At 43.1% G+C, this 21,281-nt stretch overlaps 1 protein-coding gene across 1 annotated transcript; it reads right to left on the bottom strand.

Annotated features, from left to right (window-relative positions):
* Window positions 1-6,908: 6,908 nt before the first annotated feature.
* Window positions 6,909-13,575, bottom strand: LOC311367472 (protein mono-ADP-ribosyltransferase PARP12-like; the record flags this gene model as incomplete). The annotated part of the gene is made up of 9 exons (XM_084486313.1): window positions 13,435-13,575; window positions 13,141-13,267; window positions 12,119-12,287; window positions 11,718-11,817; window positions 11,443-11,533; window positions 10,622-10,823; window positions 10,133-10,320; window positions 9,705-9,856; window positions 6,909-7,528 (listed from the first exon to the last, which is right to left on the bottom strand). The coding sequence occupies exons 1-9, from the start codon at window positions 13,529-13,531 to the stop codon at window positions 6,909-6,911; spliced, it is 1,746 nt and encodes a 581-aa protein (XP_084342439.1). The 5' UTR covers window positions 13,532-13,575.
* Window positions 13,576-21,281: the final 7,706 nt, after the last annotated feature.

Raw genomic sequence — 21,281 nt, 5'->3', positions numbered from 1 at the left:
TTGTCTTATTCTCATTTCCCTGATTTGCAACGCGTTATTACACCTCTGATTGCAAATACATTTTCAATTAACCACTCAACAAATAGGTGTGGGCAGGGCCGGAGTGGGACCCATTTTTGGCCCGGGAGTTTCAGGCCCACACTGGCCCACTTTTTTCAGTGATGGAAGAATTTGCATAAATGAACAGCACAAAACTCGTACTATCCCTTTTTGGATCAACGTTTGTCAAATAAAAAATCCACCTCAAGGATCTGTTACTTTAACTATCAATTATATATATATATATATATATATATATATATATATATATTTTATATATATATATTATATTTATATTTATATATATATATATATATATAAATAAAATGTTAACCCATTACATATTTAGGATAATTTCAATGCATCATGTCAGTTCTATGTGTGGGTTATCTTATATCAAATATTTTTTTATATATTTTTTTGTCCTCTCTACCTGTCCCCTCAGCCCCTCAGCAGCATCAGACAGGCTGGACTGCTCTGAGGCTACAAAATATTTATATATTTAATATAAATGACTATCTATCACGTTTGTTCTGTCTTTTATATTTTCCATGAAAAATGCTGTCTAGTATTACCTGTTCAGCATCGGACTGGCTTATCTCTTCTGATGCTACAAAAAAAAAGGGGGTGACTTTATTGCTTGGACTAACTTACACAGATCATGCTGGAGTTTACATGATGATTTTCACAAATTATATTTGTGATGTCATATGGTTTAACAAAATTAACTAGAATAATGATGAATTGGTTTAAGCTTGTATATTTGCAATCGGCATTGCAAACATAGCACAAATAGCTAAATGATTTATGTTGCAAATTAATCATTAGATCCACCTCTCTCTACCGGCTGCAACTTGTGTCTGTCCTCTAAACAGGTAGTTTATTTTGGCACATGTGGCGGAATCTTCCTCCAGTGCCCTTATTTTTTTTAATCAGGCTTTTTCGGCTACTCCTTGGCTTTTTCTGCCCTCCACAATCAACGACGTCGCTTCTGTTCGCTGATTCTCTTCTATTAAAGACGCTGTTAAAGACGCAACATGGGCCAAACCAACTAAAATAATTGGGAGGGGTGAACTACCGTACATTGTCATAATCCATATTATATATACTGCGATGCTGGGGCTGAAATTTCAGATGAATTAAGTGTACTTTAGGAGAAGTTAAAATAATGGTCAAAGCATTTTTTTTCTTTCACCCAAGCAGCCCAAAATACATTTGAAAGTGGACCGGCCCAACGGGAAACCTCCCGAACGTCCCGATGGTCACTCCGGGCCTGGGTGTGGGTATTTTATTGTATTTAACAATCAAGCACTGATATGCAAAAAACTAAGTGTCCTGGCTCAAGATAGTCCACAGGTAAATATGTAGCATTTAACTTAAATGTGCAAGTGAAACAAAGAGCACATGGAATACGTTGTTGTAAAAGAAATATCAAAAGCAACAACAAGCCTCATCTAATCTCAATTAAAGTTTAAATTGGCTTGTTTGTTCACTGTAAGTCTCATCGCTCACTCACTTCCGATGAGGAAGAACCATGGGAAGAACCAGGCACGTGCACACATAGGGCCCTAGGGGTGCTTGAGCCCCTGCCCTTTTTGCCTCGTATTAAAAAGTGCCCTCTGAGTGTTCTTCAACAATCGCGCCCGCAATAGCGCTCGTCCGCGATCCAACCCCCGTTAACAACAGCCCCTCAAAACTCCTGAGTGTGCACGTCCCTGGGAAGAACGAACCGCGGTGTGGACCAAACCATTTTTTAAGAAGGGGCCAAGGGGATTATTGAAATTATTAAAAATACAATATTGTATGATTTGTGGCTTTGTTTTAATTCGGATTCATTCATAGGAATATATATTAGTTCAGTGTATGCCTAATCATTTTGTCATAGAGGCTACTGGGGGCTGTGTGTGGGCCCTAGCGGGCTGTGGGCCCTTATAATTGTCATAACCTTTCCCCCCTATACGACGGCGCTGCCAGTAGCACCACCAGTAGCACCACCAGCAGCACCACCAGCACCACCAGCAGCAGCACCACCAGTAGCACCAGCCCCAACAGTAGCAGCACCTGCAGCACCACCACAGGGTTGCCAACTTTTGGTTTTTGGCCGGAGTAAGACTCTGTAGATCTTATAATGCTTACGTTATAACAGGGTCCGCGGGTGGAATTGTTGACGGGGGGGGGGACGGACGGACGGACGGACGGACGGACGGACGGGGGGGGTGTCGTGAAGATAGTATGGGGTTGGGGTGCATGAGAGCAACCCTGTTGGCCCCCACCAGTAGCACCAGCCCCACCAGCAGCACCAGTAGCAGCAGCCCAACCAGTAACACTACCAGTGACAACAGCTCCACCAGTAGCACCAGCACCACCAGTAGCAGTGACGCCAGTTATTCTTTTAAGGCAAATTCAATCAATTTTCAACTTTTTCTAAGCCTCGCCTAGCCTAATGAATGGGCTTGAGTCTAATGAGAATAAACGTATCGAGACAGTGAAAGGACTTTCATCCACAAGATGGTCAGCATACTTTTTAGGTGCTTTTGTCGGACCGTCGGGTGAAAATGAGTCGTGGCTCAACATGGAGCAGAGGAGACGGAATGTCTATTGGATATCAGACTGATGGGAAAAAATAACCTAAATGGACATTACATTATGAATATAGTCAACTCTGGGCCCAAATCTAATAAACACAACACACCACACATTCAAGAGGGTGAAGATGACCCTCGAGCCCCCCCTATCAGTCTGCGGAGAACACTCTGCCACAGCCGGACGGCGAGGACACACATATCACACAGAAAGACAACACAACCTGGAGGCTCAGGGACAAGAGAACCCTCGATAACACACACAAAGGCTAGCACACACACCTGGCCATGAAAGATACTATAAGTTTCTCATGCACCAAATCACGGGAGCTCTTCCGAGGCAGAACCTCTTCGGAGGCGAAGCTCCGGACGACCTCAGCGCTGTTAGGGGACGTAGAATATTCGATCTCTCACGCTTTATGAATCTGTATTACCTTTGCTACTTTACTCAATAAATCCGAGGCCCTCGTGCTGATAGACTTTATTACCTCTCCGTCTCTACTTATCTGGTCAAGTAACTAGGCAGACTGTTTTTCCCAACAAGACCTAATATCAAACAATATCAAACAGCAAAAAAACTAATCAAACAATAATTCCCAAGCGACTGAGCGGGAGCCTGTTACGTCCAAAGAGGCGTATGATTTTTAGAACTGGATCGGACCGAGGTGCGTTCGCTTTCACATCTCAAGCGAACCGCACCGGGGTTCGTTTGAGAGGGTTCGTTTACGGCTGGGTCTCGGTCCGGCTGTTTGGTCCGCACCAGAGTTCGATGGTTTGTATTCACACCAGCCCAAAAGGTCCGCACCAGCGATTTTTTTTGGTTTGGTTCGAACCAAACAAGGCAGGTGTGAATACGCCCTTAGACTACACACACCAGCCAAAGTCATTTGCCTACCTGGGGCCAGGATGCCCGACATCAAAACTAATTTTAGGTGCTGGCATGCGGTCAGACCACATACATATGCCGCTTTTCCACCGCCAGTACCAGCTCGACTCGACACGCCTTTTTTGCGTTTCCATTGGCAAAAAAAGTACCTGGTACCTAGTAGGCTACCGGGTACTTTTTTTTAGTAGGCCTACTACCTCCGTCGAGGTTCCAAGCGAGAGGAGTAGGTACTTTTGTGTGACGTAAACAGGCTGCTGGTAACTGATTGGCCAGCGGCTGTAAATGGGAATAATCACTCAAAGTTAAGTTGTGTCCGGCGTGGTTGGAGTCCACGAACCCGCTCCCGAGGGGGACACTGATCAGCGTTTCGCCGTGTGTGTCGCTCCTTTCCCGGGGCTAGAGTTAGGCTGCGCGTGGTTGTGTGTGTCCGGCGTGGCTGGAGTCCACGGACCGGCTCCGGAGGATCAGCGTTTCGCTGTTTCGTTTCAGTGTTGTTCCTTTCCTAGGGCTCGAGTTTCGCCTCTATCAACGTTACCGTATGACAACAATAGACGCGCAGTCATTGCGCTTTTTATTTTATTTTATTTCCCATCATAACCTTTCCCGGGAATCAGGAAATAGTCTTGATCAGATTCAGATTTCCCGGGAATCTCGTCTCCCGTGATTAAAACCTAATGACGACCCGCCCATGGTGGAGAGGTTCTTTTCTACGACCCGCCCACATTGAAGAGGTACTTTTTTAGATGGAAACGCAACCAAACCGAGTTGAGTCGAGTCGAGTCGGTACTGTCGGTGGAAAAGCGGCAAGAGTTAGATTAGATGCACCAAACATCGACACTAGTTTCAACAACATTGTTGTTCACGTCGGCACCAACGACACTAGGATGAGACAAACCGAGGTCACAAAAAGCAACATAGCTATGCTGTGTGACTTCGCCAGAAAGATGTGTCGGCAATGGGCATCGATTAATTCTCTCTGGCTGATAGGGGTAATGATAAGCGTTATAGTAGACTATTGTCTCTAACCCCTCTCTGTGGGGCTGATGAGAGACGGCCTTCACCCTACTGGGTTAGGCGCCTCAATTATGTCATAAAACATAGCTAGATGTCTTAGCTATCCCCTCACAGCAAGCTGGGATGAAGGAGTTTATCAAACCTGCTAGCAACATCATAGTTTACATTGCAGAGTCTAGAACAGTGGGTGGGTTAGCTGAACCAGTTTACCAGGATGATGTAGCACGTGATGCTCAGACTGATAGTCCTCAGTGTTTTGGCTATATGTACTGTGGTGCTGCTGTCTGTAGGAGTAAAACCGGCAGGCGAAGGCCGCAACCAGTAATACAATCGCTGTTAACCGGACTCCCTCTGAAAATAATGAATCAGAAGTACTCCGAATAGGATTCATGAATATAAGGTCGCTTTCATCCAAAGCACTCTTGGTCCAGGATCTAATTGTTGATAATAAGATGGACCTCCTGGGCCTGCCATGTGAAACCTGGTTAAAACCAGATGAGCCTTAAACTAAGCTACTCCCCCCAATTACATTATCTCCCAATTATCTAGAGAATCAAAGAAGGGTGGTGGCCTGGCCCTAATATCTAACTCTAAGCTTAAGCTAAAGCCAAAAAATAAAGATACATCACATCATTTGAGGTGCTCGCTTTCTGCTCCTCAATTCCACACAAACTAAACAAGTTTCAGACTCTTTTGTTTTAGCTATAGTATTTTGCTTATTGGGGATTTCAACATTCATGTGAATAACCCATCTGATGGCCTCGCAAAGGCTTTTCTGTCCATTACTGATACGCTCGTATTCAAAGAGTTCGTCCAGCTCCCTTCCAAGGGAATAGTCTGTGACCTGTGATCAGGGAAGCTGACTCTGTGGAGCTATTCAAAGTGTAGTGGCTAAGCCCTTTTTCGAAGCCACTACAGGTTGTTAATCGTGGATTGTTCCAACGTGCGCCCACTTCGCTTCGTAAATAACAAAAGTTAGTCAAGTTTAACAATAATACGGCAGGTTTATTTTCCTTTATAAATCCATACACCAGCAATAACGTTAACTCATAATATATAGCCTACTTCAGTAACAAAAATAACAAACCGAATTGCTGAAAACTCGGGCACAAAAGGCACAGTTCGCTTCCCAATTAACAACACCTGTTCTCCGTTTCCTTGGGTTAAATAACCTACTTGGTCTGACCGCACGTAACCTCAGCCATACCCAATACTGCCCCCTCGTGGTAAGGAGCACAAAACATGAACACAACTGAATAAATGAATATGGCTCCTACACAAAGCAAAGCTTAAAACGCACCTCTACAGCCTTGCGTGTTTGTTCGTGCTTTTGTTAATGCAGTGACTAAATTAGTAGCATTATACATTTCCACTATGTAGCCCTTCTAATTCATTATTCTGTCTGTTCTAGTGTGTTGCGGTGACTGCGACTGGATGCCTGGACTCTCTGAACATACCACAGCCTGTCGTGATCTATTGCTTAAATATATCACAGATATATATCTATCGATCCATATAGATCTATCTGTATAGATCGACATATTTATATCAATCTATATAGATATATGTTTTTAATTAGACATTATTTATTGAAATTTAAAAAGAAAAACCTCGAATGGGGAAACGTTGAACTCGAATGGGGCAGCTAGGGGCAGACTGTGACGTAAAACGTTGAAAAAAGCCAAAAAAAACCTTGCTGCCACACCACAGGCGCCTTGCCACACCACAGGCAATTACAAAATCTATCACAGCTTGTTCTTTCACGATTACACACATTGCAGTAAATCAATGAAATGCTTTAACCCATCAAACCCAACCGTTATTTCAAGGTAATTAAAAGCAATCGTGACCACGGACGTAGATGTAGTCGGTTCGTGTGTAGTTGCTGCCCTCTGCTGGCCACAGGTCGGTACAGACATTTCAAATGTTTTATTTACACTCGTGATGACGGCCTCTCCCTGACGTGTGGACGAACCGGATTCGGAGTGAATGCTTCATCAAGGCCAGCTGTGGTTTCCAGCGATTTGAAAAATCAACCGACTGGGCAATCAAACTCATGTTTTCATAGCAACTCAAATGTCAATCAACGATTGACTCCCACGATTGCCATAAAGCTTTTTTCTCTGTATATTTTGCATAATTTTAATGTACATCAATACATTTTCTTCTTATTATTATTATTATATCTCAGGATTTTCAGATTTGACCTCATGTTGAACGACGGGTCCAGACCCCAAAGCCCCTCTACAGAACCACCCCCTTTCCAAAAGCCAACGCCCCAATCCAAAGCCCTCACAGACACCACGGTATTAGCCCCGCCTCCCTGCCACACCCCGACCTAGGCTAGGATAGGTTGAGGTCGGGGGGGGGGGGGGGGGGGGGGGGGGCTATGGCGTGGCTGTGGCACGGGTCTGGCTCTTGGCACCGACAAGGATCTGGGCAAGGGCGGAGCTTGGGGCACCGGCCTGGCTCTGAATACGGCGGAGGATCTGTGCACGGGCGTCGCTCTGGTCAAGGGCCTGGCTCTGGGCACCGATGGGGATCTGGGCATGGGTGTTGCTCTGGTCAAGGGCCTGGCTCTGGGCAACGACGGGGATCTGGGCACGGGCGTGGCTCTGGTCAATGACCTGGTTCTGGGCACCGACGAGGATCTGGGCACGGGCGTGGCTCTGGTCAATGACCTGGTTCTGGGCACCGACGAGGATCCCGGTACCCAGGACCAGTTGTCCCTGGCCGACGCCTTCTCTGGCCTTCTCCTTGTATGTGAGCAGGAACTCCGGGTAGATCTGAGGCCGGTCGAAGACGACAAAGATGGAGGGCGCGTGGATGTTGTTGACGCAGCTGTCGTAGAAGAGGGTGTCCCCTCCGTCCTTGGAGGGCGGGCGGACGTAGCTGGACGAGCCATGGGTGTGGTCACCCACCAGCACCCGGGACACGAACATGGAGCGGACCGGTGTGTTCCCGCTGTAGTTGTGGGAGTAGCTGGCGTCCCGGGCGAAGTAACTGCCTGGGGATGGGAAGAGAGGGGAGGAGAGGAGAGGAGAGGAGAGGAGAGGAGAGGGGAGGAGAGGAGGAGATAGGTGAGAGAAGAGGAGGGGAGAGAAGAGGAGAGGAGAGAAGGAGAGAGGAGGGGAAAGGTAGAGGAGAAGATAGAGGAGAAGAGAGAAGGAGATGGAGGAGACAGAGAAGAGAAGAGGAGGAGGGGAGACAAGGAGACAAAGGAGAGGAGAGGAGAGGGGGAGACAGGAGAGGATGAGCAGAAAGAGGAGGAGAAGACAGAGGAGAGGAGGACAAAATTCAAAATTCTAGAGCAGTTTGTGCATTCAAGGCTACTGTAGAAACATGGCCTCTCGGACTCCAACCCAGATTCTAGGACTCTAACCCAGTCTCTCTGGTATCAGATCATGTATCTCTCTGGTAAAAATAGAAAGTAAAGGTAAAGTTAGTAATAAAATAGAAATAAATAGAAAATAAAGGCAAAGTTAAAAAGCATTGTAGATTTAAGATTTAGCAGAAAGCTAAAACAAACATAAAAGTCTTCAGTCTTGTTTTAAAAACTGTCAGAGTTGGGGAAAGTCTTAAATCCTCAGGGAGTTTTTTCCAGCTATTTGTTGCATAGTAACTAAATCCTGCTTCCCCATGTTTCGTGTTGACTCTGGGGATAATTAACAGATTGGTCTCAGAAGATCTTAGTGGTCTAGAAGGCTTATGTAGTGGAAGCATATCAGTTAAATATTTTGGCCCTAAACCATGTAGGGATTTATAGGTTAGCAACATGATTTTAAAATCAATTCTCTGACATACAGGGAGCCAATGTAACGATTTAAGAATTGGTGTAATATGTTCAAATCTTTTGGTCTTTAGAACTCTAGCAGCAGCATTCTGAACAAGCTGTAGTTGCCTTAGAGTTTTTTTGGGAGACCTGTAAGGAGACCATTAGAGTCAAGCTTGCTAGTGATAAAGGCATGTACAAGTTTTTGTAAATCTTCGGTGGACATGAGCCCTCTAAGTCTTGCTATGTTTTTAAGGTGATAATATGCAGATCTTGTAACTGATTTGATGTGAATCTGAATCCATGATAACCTCTAGATTTCTGGCTTTGATTGAGGTTTTCAGGGACAGAGAGTGAAGGTGTTGGGTTACTTTAAGCCTTTCGGTTTTAGCACCAAATACAATTATCTTGGTTTTGTCCTCATTTAGTTGAAGGAAATTTCGGCACATCCAGTCTTTGACTTGCTCAATGCACAACAGATCTATGGGCTGATAGTCATTTGGTGATAGCGATACATAGATTTGTGTCATCAGCAATATTGTTATTTTGCATGATTTGCCCTGTATTTGCCCTGAGCATGTCGATGTTGAATAGAGAGGGTCCTAAGATCGAACCTTGTGGGACTCCACATGTCACGTTTGTTGATTCTGAAACAAAGTCGCCAATGGAAATAAAGTAGTTCCTATTTTGTAGGTAGGACCTAAACCAATTTAAGACCCACCCAGTTTTACACCTGAGGCAAACCAATTATAACGCCAGACTATCTATGTAAATGTCTGTGCTAGAGAAGAATAATATAGAATAATGTTAGAAATAAAACTATTCTTGCATCGCATTGCATTTAGTTTATAATCCATCCAGTGCACTTCTCTGTTTACGTTCTGCTGTAGTGAATTGGTTGCTACATTGGAGCAAAGTGAAATACACCGCTGCTGAGAAAGTAGTCCCTCAAAATGTAATGCGATCATTGCGATACAAGGATAGTTTTATTTCTAACATTATTCTATCAACACAGACATTTAAATCGATAGTCGGGCGTTATAATTGGTTTGCCTCGGGTGTACTGTGGAGTGGGTAAAACTGTTTTTATTGGCAGGCTAGCAGTTCCCCTCGACTTGCGCTAGCCTAGCACCAGCGATTTCTGCAACTAGAAGGACTGAATGAAAAGCGTTGAAAACGGTCTCCAATGATAAATAACACACTGGCTCACTTGGAAATTAGGTTTGATGTCCAAAATTCTGAACTAAAAATTAACAAGACACAATTATTATCTAATTTGTTATGGGATATATACGATAACTAAAACACAGTTATGTATACACAATCCCTGCTGAGACTGTTGTGCTGGATGCCACTGATCGTACACCCTGCACCTTTAGGCCCTGCAGCGGTGTCGTAGCGGTCAGCTCACCCTTGCCGTAGAGGGTCCCGTGGGTGCCGCAGATCCTCCAGTCAAAGTTTGAGCAGCAGATGGCGTTGATGAACTTGGAGTCGGTGCCGTGGAACAGCTTCCTCTCGGCCACGCACAGCCCACCGTTCTGCTTCCTCATTTGATCCCTTTGCCTTAAAATAAATAGTGAGATGGTTCAAATGACTGTTGATCATTATAAGCGTTATCGTTATAAAGATAAGATAAAGTTATAACGTAAGATAACGTAATAAAAACGTTATCAAATCAATAAGGCTTGATGATCAAATACTTGTGTTTAATGATAAAACATTTTTTATTTAATCCATTTAAAAAAACATGTTCTTTTAATATATATATATATATATATATATATATTCAAATGACATTTGATCATCATAAGCGTTATCGTTGTTAGTCGAACAGTGGGCTGTGTTCCATTTCCCTCGTGTCGGCCACCTTGCGGCTTCTCGGACCGAGCGACGTACAACTGAAAGTGGTCCCACAGACTCTTGTTCTGGATCCTCTCGATCTTCACGATGTCAAAGTTGGTCATCGTCTGACGAAACAGCGTCTCCACCTCCTTGTATTCTTCGGACGAATTCTGCAGCAGAACTTTCTACCAGAGACGGTAGAGAAAGGTCTTAATTTACCTTTGAGAACAGTTAGAACAACCCAAAGGTGTACATCATGAGACTCATGATGTACATATATACATGATATTTAGCTACTTTTTAAATACATCCTAACTCATCAGGATGTCATCACCATCAACACTGGTTATGTTAACATCATCTTTCTAATAATAATATAATATTTCTGATAACACATGAAATTTATGATCTCAAACTAAAATATGAAATGTAAGTAATGTTGTTGCTTGTAACCCTTCTTATAATTATAATTATAATTATCATTACCTTGTGTCCAGTCTCAGGAACCTGGGTCTTGTCCCAGTGTCTTGGCAAACCTTGGAAATTTGTTGGACCATTTGGAGGCCTTTTACTGAAATAGAAAAACAATAATAACTTTACTAGAAGCGTACTAGAAAGCACCCGTTCTGTGTGTGGTTTATTAGGCAGCTGTCCAAAGTGCCTGATGTAAAAGCAGGGCTGTGTCTCACTGAAAAAGGAGGGTCAATATTAGCATAGAGGTGTGACGGCAGAGACGGCGATACAACGTCGCCAGTTAGCGGCGCTGTCTGAGGTCGTACAATCGTCTGTACCTGGACATTTTCATACAGTAGGAATGGAACATTTCCCAAAGCTTCCTGGTCATAAAGCAGGAAAAGCGATAGTGATAGGATTCATCAGGGTTGGACCTGGGTAGGGGTGTGAAGGGGGCTGGTTCATGCTTTTTTTATATTGTCTAGTGCAGTGGTTCTCAAATGGGTACTTTGAGGTACCACAGGAGGTACTCAGCGAATTGAAAAGTAAACTTTATTTTTTTCCAAACCTGATCAACTTTAATTTATTCTGAAAGCTAGACAATAGAAAATCGAGAAAATGAACAAGTGGTTTAAACGTAAACCTTTTAAAGTTCATGTTTACACTGCCATATCGAATGCACATACATTATATATGTATTTATGTGTGTTGTGTGACGGTGAAGGGGGTACTCAGCTGAAAGAGTTGGGTACACTAGTAGAAAAAGTTTGAGAGCATCTGTCATAGTGGGACCCAGATGTTTGACTTCTCTAAAAGCTAATATAGAGACAGTCCGTCCTCTGGGTGGAACTCACCTCGTCCTGATGACCTGCACGGACGACTGGAACCGGGGCCTTCGCCTCACCACCCTCTTGGTGCCGTATCTCTTATTGGTCTGGATCATGTCTGGAAGATGCAAAGGAATACACATGTTATGATGCTACGTTTCCATGTAGTCATCCAGCAGACGCTGTCTGGAGCGACTCACAGAGAGTTCACATGACAGATCATTATAGAACAAAGACACAGTTCTCTGCTTGATCAAGGGTCGGATTAGCTCAGGAGGTAGAGCTAGTGACGGTGGCCTCACCCTGGAGGCTGAGCGTGTAGGCCTGGGACCCTGCGGTGAACTCCACCACCTCCTGGGGGTTATTCTGGAACTTCTGCTCCAGCTCTGTGCTGCTATTGGTCTGGAGCAATCAAATGAACACACACACACACACACACACAAAAGGGTGTTTGGATAAGAACAATGAAACCGTTAAGTATTTACGTTTTTTTATCTATTCAGGTCAGTTCTTTGAATAAATTATTTTTTAAGCATAATTGATGGCATATTTTGACTCTGCCGCCAATTATATACCCTGACCCCCCTAGCATGTACTCTAAACTTAACGTTTACAAACCGCAAATTAATATCGTCTGGTTTATTACGTCCGCGGATGTGAGCCGATACAGGCTGGCGCCGCTTTGAGATGGTGCTGAACTCACCGGTGAATAGTACTGGTTCCAGTTCCCATGCTCGTCCTCCCAGTACCAGAGCCACTCGGTGGTGAGCAGGAAGGTGGGCTGGAGGACTGAGGAGGCGGAGGAGAGACGCCTGACCTTCTGGAGTCCACGGGTCATGGTGTCAAAGCACACCGGCTCTACATCCACCGTGCTGCAGGAAACATCACACACCGATGACCCTCAGTATGTGGGTTTAAAGATCTCAAGTGCAGCATGAAGCACATCATTTGTTGAATCAATTCAATTACAAAAAATAGGACAGACTTTGGGGACACAACAGGAGCAAACTGAGGTTTCAAACTAATTTAAACAAAAAGGGTTTCAAACTAGTATCAAACCAAGTGGGCTATGTTAAACAAAAAGGGTTTCAAACTTAATCGGGTAGTCAGATTTTAAGGAGACATACACCACCAGGTCTGAGAGTGACAGTGTTGTGCAAGTGCACACTTCACATGAACTAGTCCAAAGTTCAGTTCATACAAAAGAAAATGAATAAATTCACGTTCATAGTTCACAAATTCAGTTTTGAACTAGTTCATGTTCAGTTCATTAACTGTTTTTTTTAGAAACCGAAGAAAAACTGTTGGAGTGAGTATTCTGTGCTTATCTTTTAAAATGAATCCTCTCCATTACCAGCTGCCCATCACTAAAATCTCAAATTGTTGTGGATATTATTTGTACACCTGTTTCATTCATCACAACTAAGGCAGTAACTCTATTTAATAAACATGTCAGCTGGACCTAAGCATCATTGTCACAAAATGTCACAAAATGTGAACTAGTTCAATTTCAAGTTCTTTAGTTAAAAATATGTTACGTTCAGTTCAAAGTTCATAGAAAAATGAACTTGTTCAATGAACTAGTTCTTTTGAACTAGTTCATGCACAACACTGGAGTGTGATTAGCTGTTACGAGCCGTTTTGAAAAAGTGCCGCTTCTGACATCACAGGTTGGCGTGTTAGTCATACATCTAGGTGGACACGGCCACTCGTGATGTCACACACCTGTATGTCTTTTTGGGGTTACAGTAATCCTCTTCTATCTTCTCTGAGCTGTCCAGCACCGTCCACTGTTGTCTCTCCAGAACCTCCCAGCTGTAAGGCAGCCGGTAATGGGCTTGGAAACAATTTTCTGAAGAAGACACAGAGGAACAATTGATTACTTATTGATGATGTTGAGTCATGAGGATGACACAACAGGTCATCTCTGGTGCTCTGGTGGCATCAGGTTCGAACGCTGTTTTCTATGCGATTGGTTCTTAAATAAGATCGTTTGAACTAAGCTTCGTTTGAACTCACCTACGCTGTAGATACAGTTGCCTTCGAGGAAGTACAGGCAAATCTCGGCTTTATCTAAAAGACAAAACAAACAATGAACAACTGTTCTCAGATCCATGGACGAGCACTTCCATAGAAGGTTTAAAATGTTTTTTTTATTAATATGTTCTCCAGACATCGTGTTGCACTTAAAATGTCATAATATATTACATTTATGACACCGTGTTGCATTTCAAATAATATCTTGGTTGTTTTTGTTGTTTTTAATTAGCGTTATACCAATGTAAATGGACTGCATTCATGCAGCACTTATTTAACCAGTGGCCACTCACTACAATACTGCCTAACATTCACCCGTTCATGCACACATTCATGGCGGTGTCAGCCACGTAGGGTGACAGCCAGCTGGTCAGGAGCAGTCAGGGTGAGGTGTCTCACTCAGGGACAAGTCGACACTCAGCTAGGAGGAGCCGGGGATCGAACTAGCAACCTTCCGGTAACCAGCCAACCTGCTCTACCGCCTGAGCCACATGCCACCAATGTGTTGAAGCTGACTCACTCTCTTACAAAAACAAAGGAGAAAACAAATGTAAACATCAGATAAACGTTCTGGCTTTACCTCGTGGCTTTCTTCTCCATCCACTATATCCATATCCACCTCCACCTCCTGGAGCTCCAGCTCCACTGATAACACCTCCAGCTCCACCACCAGCACCACCAGTAGCATCAGCCCAACCAGCAGCACCAGTAGCAATAGCCCAACCAGTAACACTACCAGTGACAACAGCTCCACCAGTAGCACCAGTAGCAGGGACCTGACTGGTATTTCCTGCCTGCTTGGCCTTGTACTCGATGCTGCTTTTTTTTTTTTTTTTTAACTTTGCCTTTATTTTCTATCTATTTAACTTTTTTTTCTAACTTATCTATTGTTTTATTTTATTGTATGACAATGTTTATATGTGAGTAAGTGCTATATAAATAAAGTTGCCTTGCCTTGAGATGCCTTGCTCAGGATATTCACGTTGAAGACCAGGGGCTCCATGGCCTCCACGCGGCTCTTCTGCAGCACCTCGAGCGGCTGGGGCTCGTAGAAGTCGTGGGCCCGCTGGCAGCTGCAGTGGCCACGCAGGTAGTGCTCACAGATGTGGATGGTTGTTGTAGTCGAAGCACACCTTCAAGGGAGAGGAGAGGGCGTGGTTTGGAGGATTGTCATTTTGTACAGGGAAATTTGCATGACACGACACGGCAATGGTGATCTACGTAGTATAAAAATAAATAAATTAAATAAAGACATTTAAAAAAAAAAAAACTGTTTTCAGATCCATGGACGAGCACTTCCATGGAAGGTTTAAATTTATATATATATATATATACTGTATATATATATATATATATATATATATATATATATATATATGTTCTCCAGTTCTCCAGACATCATATTGCACTTAAAACGTCATAATATATTACATTTATGACACCGTGTTGCATTTCAAATAATTTCTTGGTTGTTTTTGTATAGCGTTAGACCAATGTAAATGGACTGCATTCATGCAGCACTTATTTAACCAGTGACCACTCAGAGAGATTTACAATACTGCCTAACATTCACCCGTTCATGCACACATTCACACACCGACGGCGGTGTCAGCCACGCAGGGCGACAGCCAGCTGGTCAGGAGCAGTCAGGGTGAGGTGTCTCACTCAGGGACACCTTGACACTCAGCTAGGAGGAGCTGGGGATCGAACTAGCAACCTTCCAGCAATCAGCCAACCTGCTCTACCGCCTGAGCCACATGCCACCAATGTGCTGAAGCTGACTCACTCACTCACAAAAACATGTAGGGGAAAACAAATGTAAACAACACATGTAAACCGATAACCAGTGTTGTGCAAGTTCACACTTCACATGAACTAGTTCAAAGTTCAGTTCATACAAAAGGAAATGAATAAATTCACGTTCATACCCTGCAAACATTTCCTCGACCTGCGTCGAAGCGAACAAGTCCAGTAGACGTCGAGTCACGACGTGACTTCATTTCGACATGAAAACATAATCATTAGAGGAATGGTGATTTCAAGGATGACTTATTTTAGAGTGTTGAACACTCCCAGTAAACATTTATGCATTCAACAAGTCTAAAATACGCCGGGTCACAACGTGACTTTATTTCGACCATTTGCCGACATGAAAACATACATGCCGCTACGGAAATGGTGATTTCGAGGAAAGCTTGTTTGACAGTGGTGTAACTGAATAAACACTGTTTATATCGCTATTTAACTTAACAACAATGTAACTTTGTAACATTAGTGTGAACGGTAATGTTTACATATTAATTGTATTATTGAAAAGTGTTATTATTCCAAACGCAATATGCTATCTTGTATATGGCCAATATAGGTGCTAAAATGTTTTATTCCAGCATTTACTCAAGTTCCATTTAGGAACTGTTTTTTCTTGCGCACCAACACTTAATCCCTCCAACGCATGCGCAGGTGATATCAGTTCACCGTCAAGTTCGGCAGCATGCAAGAGTTGCAGGTGAGTTTCAAAAAGACACTGCAATTTAAAATGCAACTGTATTTGTACAGACATTACCCTTTTATTATTTGCATGCTAAACTGATGAATTTGAGGCTACATGGCGTATTCTCATGGATAGCGGGTTTTCGTATTTGTAACGTTACATACGAACTGGGAGCGGGAAGCTAGCAGGCTAACGTTAGCTTAGCCCTGAAACGGGACGCTGCTACCTCCCAGCTGAGGAGAAGCAGCGTCCCGTTTCAGGGCTAACTTAGCTTAGCTGTGTGTTCGTGTGGCAAAGCCCTTTCCCCATGCATTACTCCTGTGAACTGTTAGTCAATTTTATGACCCATTCTTCTCATTATTCATAGCGAGAGGGGTGATAGCTTCCGATGTAGATAGCTAAATGGACTTGATGTATCCACCAGTTAGTCCTTGAGGCTGGGGCGCTGGATGGTGAGACTGTCTTCGTCCACTGAGCCAAACACTCATGTATTTTGGCCAGTCAAACTTCTCACTCTCCCCCAACCTTGTACTGGTGTTTTCTTTCCAGCTGCTGCGAAGAGATGGAATTCCAAGGCCACAGATACAGAAATCGAAGCAGCCATGAGTTTACACCTGAAACATTCACCTGCAAGGACTGGGGGGATGGGATTTTGGTCCCAATAAGTTTTCATTTTGTTGTTTAAAGAAGATGTAGGCCTACTTGGGTATAAATAAAATGTTTTGGATAGTGCATTTATACCCTGAAATCTGTCTTTTGTTCAAGATTAATAGGACATGCAGTGTTTCCCACAGACCAGGTAGCAATGTGTGGTGCCCCCTGCAGGGTTGGCAACTTTTGGTTTTTGGCCGGAGTGAGACTTTAGAATCTTGGACAGGATTGTTGTGTTGGATTGCGGGCGGACAGGATTTTTGACGGAGGGGTGGGGGGAGTTGGGTTGCGGGCGGACGGGATTGTTGACGGGGGGGGGGGGGGGGGACAGCCACAGCAATTTAGAGCTCGTCCGAAGCAATGAGAGATCTAACGGGTATTTTTATTTTTTGGCCGTGACATTTGTTTGTTTGTCATTTGTTTGTCGTGTGCGTGAGATATTTATACTTAAAAGTCGCGTTAAAATAAAAAAAGCATGCAGCACGAGTTCGCTTGTTATAGGTTTGGTGGGTGTGTCAATGGTCAACTCTATGGTGGCAGTGGAAGCTATACGCTACTGAAAAACCCAAATGGACAATTTCTTTAAGTGCATAAATACACAGGTCAGTTCTTATTTCAAACTGGTTATCTGTTATCTGTTGATGCTATGTATTCTGTAAGCCTATCCATATGGATCCCTTCTAGTACCTTGGATAGTATACTTGCAAGTGCAATAGGTCTATAGTTATCTATACTAGTTAATTTACTTCTTATTTTTAACTACAGCTACCAACAAGACAGATAACATGGATCCAGAAAGTATGCCATGCTTCATTAACCCTGAACCATAGAGCAAGTAACACTGAAATACTTTGGCTAGCGTATTTCAGATGTTCTGCTGTTATATTATCCTGCCCACAGGCTTATGTCACTTATGTTAAACACATCACTCTTCACACAGTTAAAAATTTTCTCAGTGTCTCCTCCATAGCTCTGCAATGTTTTCAGGTTCAGTAATGCCATCAATACTAGAAGGCAGTGGCATCTTGCTGTTGTTTACCACCTTCACCTCCTTCCAGAACTAATTTACATTATTAGTCTGTAACTTTTTCACCATAGAGTTCGCCCTCATAGTCTGCTCATTTATTTTTATAAAACGCACAGCATATTTGAATCTAGCATTAGTCCGTACCTTGTGCTCACAGACTGGGCCATGCCTAGGTTTGCCTGCTAAAACCCATCTTCTAAACGTATCTTTTGCCTCCATATGAACTTCATGAACATAGTCATTGATTCCACCCTGGTCTCACAATATGTTGTTTCACCACTTTTCTTCTGTGGTTCACTTCCATCAACTAGACAGTTCACAATTTTATCATACATTGCACACAGGTCATTATTATGACTTACATTCTTACAGTTGATATTCCCACACATAAGTGCATCAACGGGTAACTCAATATTTCTTAAAGGTCCCATGGCATGAAAATGTCACTTTATGAGGTTTTCTAACATTAAGTTGCGTTCCCCTAGCCTCCCTATGGTCCCCCAGTAGCTAAAAATTGCATTAGGTGTTGTAAACCGAGAAGTAGGTATCGTACTCCTCCTTTGAAAAAAGGATCGCTGAAATGCTTTGATTTGGCTTCCGGCCCCATATGTCGTCATATGGGGCCATGTTACCTCCCCTTTCTCTGCTTGGCCCGCCCAGAGAATTTAGCCCGCCAATGAGACAATGAGCTAGGACCGTGCCAGCGCCGTGTGTGTGTGCGTGTGCGTGTGTGTGAATACACACACTGAGAAGTTAGCGGAAGGAAGAAGGGGTGTGAAGGAAGAGTGTGGACGGCTAGTCCGGGCTCGCAATTCTGTGTTCCGTAATTACACGTGGCTCTGTCCAGGATATTGGATTAGAGAAAATTTTTTATGGTTGTCAGTTAGAGAACTACCATATCAATGATCGTGTGATACGCCGGAGGATTGTGGACGTTCCTCCGAGCTCCGAAGGGGAGTTGGTGTCAGCAGAGAAGACGAGGACCCCGCGCCGTTTGACTAAGACGGAGGCGTGGACCAGTCGAGAGGAGGACTGTGATTTTTCCGTTCGTTTTGCACACACACACACACACACACACACACACACACACACACACACACACACACACACACACACACACACACACACACACACAGCTCCCCTCCACGTGAGGTAAAGGTACATTTTTTGTTTGTCTGCTCGTGGGAGTGAAGCGGCTATTTTGTTTTGGGCCTCCACGTACCCAAGCGTCGACCCAGGCCTGCAACGTGGGGTTTATATCTCGTAAATGCCGGCCTAGAACTCTTTTTGTTGTACTTTATGGTATCTGGTTGAAGTTGTTATATTCCATAAATGTGATTCCATGTGCGAATAGCAATGTGAAATACTATTGGTCTATGTCCTATTGTATTATTGATGACCATTTAATTTAATCTGTGCTACAGTAAACATTTTATATATTCAGACTAAAAAGAATATGAGTGTTTTGATTAGAATTACTATGCCAGTAATTCTTATTCAGGAGGAACTAGTTGAGAAGGGTACAGGTAATTTAACTCACTACAAACTAATAACTAATTAAATCGTGCAGATGTCCACACATAGTGTGTGGTCGGTTAAATTGAACTCTGGAGCGTCCCGTGTTGATCAAATTAGATTATCATGCCTGTAGCATGGGCATGGGGGCGCTACATACATTTCCACTATGTACTTGTTCCCTTCTAATTAACTATTCTGTCTGTTCTAGCGTTTTGCGGTGACTGCGACTGGATGCCTGGACTCTCCTCATGGTTAACCGGCCAGCACCCCATCATCAATTTGAATGTTTTACCTGTAGGCTATGTATGTATGTCAATTGTGGCACGCTGTGCACTCCTGACCGTCCCTGGAAGGAGGGATCCCCCACTCTGCGTTTCTATCCAAGATTTCTTCCTTACTGATTAAGGGCGTTTTTTCTTGCCCGTGTGGGGGCTTGTGTCAGGGGGGTGTCATACATACTTGGCATGTTAAGCCCTTTGAGACTGTCTTTTCAGAAAAGGCCGCCGAAACAGGATCGCTTTTAACTCACTTTATTTAGTAAAGGTTTTGGTCTATTGTCGATGAAGCAAAAGTAGAGGAATTGTATATTGAATATCTAATCGATACGCTGCCCAGAAGATTCTCCCGTATGAAAGCTGAGTCCGAGTTTAAATAGGCAGGTAGGCGTGGGTGGGCGTGTTCTGTGGCTTTAAAAGCCCGCCCCCTTCATCTATGTGTGATCAGCTGCTGCCCCCTCGTGGCTATGTCCACGTGTTACAGCTTATATTATATGTACTCGGTACTGCTCCCTGTGGCTATGTGAGGATATTACTTCCTAGCTATTATATGTACTGAAATGTGTCACAAGACTGTAATGGTGATTAAGGGCTATACAAATAAAATTGAATTGAATTATTTAATGTGTGTTACACGGCTTCACTTGTTAATTTTGGTTGGTTATTCATTGTTGGGTTGCAAGCACCAGCCTGTTTAGAGAAGTAACCCAGCCTATGTTGTATGTGTGTGCTTGGTCAATACTTATAGGATAATTGTTACCTCTCTCTCTCATATCATTATCATTATAAATAAATGATATTCTTTTTGAATATATATTTGGGTGTTTTGGCAGTTCATTTATTAATTTCATACATCACTCTTGTAATTAATATATACATGTTTATTTAATTCTGTGAAGATACACCATTCACTAGCCCTAGGCATGTGCAGTATTTTCGCAGTGGAGGCACCGCGCTACAAAATTGAACAATAATATTTCAGTGATATATTATCAGTAATGTTGATGTCACTAGTCTACTAGTACACTGAAGGTTCAGCCGGCTCACCGTATCACCGCTGAGAATTCAGGATCCTGCTCGCCACTGTGTTTTGCTCTGTAGCATTTTCGGAACTGGTAGCATTAGGCTTTTGCTTATTTAATTTTGCTTGGCATGGCCGGCCAGTGAGAAAAGGGTTACACACATATATATATATATATATATATATATATATATATATATATATATATATATATATATATATATATATATATATATATATATATATATATATATATATATATATATATACACACCAGTGGCGGCTGGTGATAAGAAATTGTTGGTGGGGCGCAGTAATAGAAAAAAAAATAATTTGGTAGATTTTATTTCCTGTATTCTGGTGCATTTTGGAGATGGCCACTACCTATTACCTACTATTCATTCAGATTCATAGCCTACATCCTGACTTGCAGGGCCTAAGCTTACCCATTGTTGTTATTATGATATTGATGCAAATCATGATCACTGTCCTATAGCGTCCATTTTTGTGTCTCAATGGCTATTTCAAATGCAGTTAGAAATATACAGTTGCTTTATATTGTCTATATGCTACAGGCCGAAAGACTAAATTAATATGGAACTTACTTGCTTCTTTTCAAGTATAACATTGCTTGGGGAGTCCAATTCCTCCACTGAAATGGGTGGAAAGTGCTTTTACAACTCTCTCCTAGTTAGCGATCCATCTCTTCTCTGCTGTAGTTGTGTTGCGCGAGTGTTGCTGAGGGAGGTAGCCTATTTGATTGATTCGCTGAATTGTCCAATCGTGTGGTGATTAAAAAAAAAACAGAAAAACCATACCATTGGCCAGGGGCACACACTAGTGCGC

Source organism: Micromesistius poutassou (genome assembly GCF_964030765.1).
Source record: "Micromesistius poutassou genome assembly, chromosome: 22".
In the NCBI taxonomy this organism is placed as follows: domain Eukaryota; kingdom Metazoa; phylum Chordata; class Actinopteri; order Gadiformes; family Gadidae; genus Micromesistius; species Micromesistius poutassou.
This window is presented reverse-complemented; position numbering and strand designations above follow the sequence as displayed.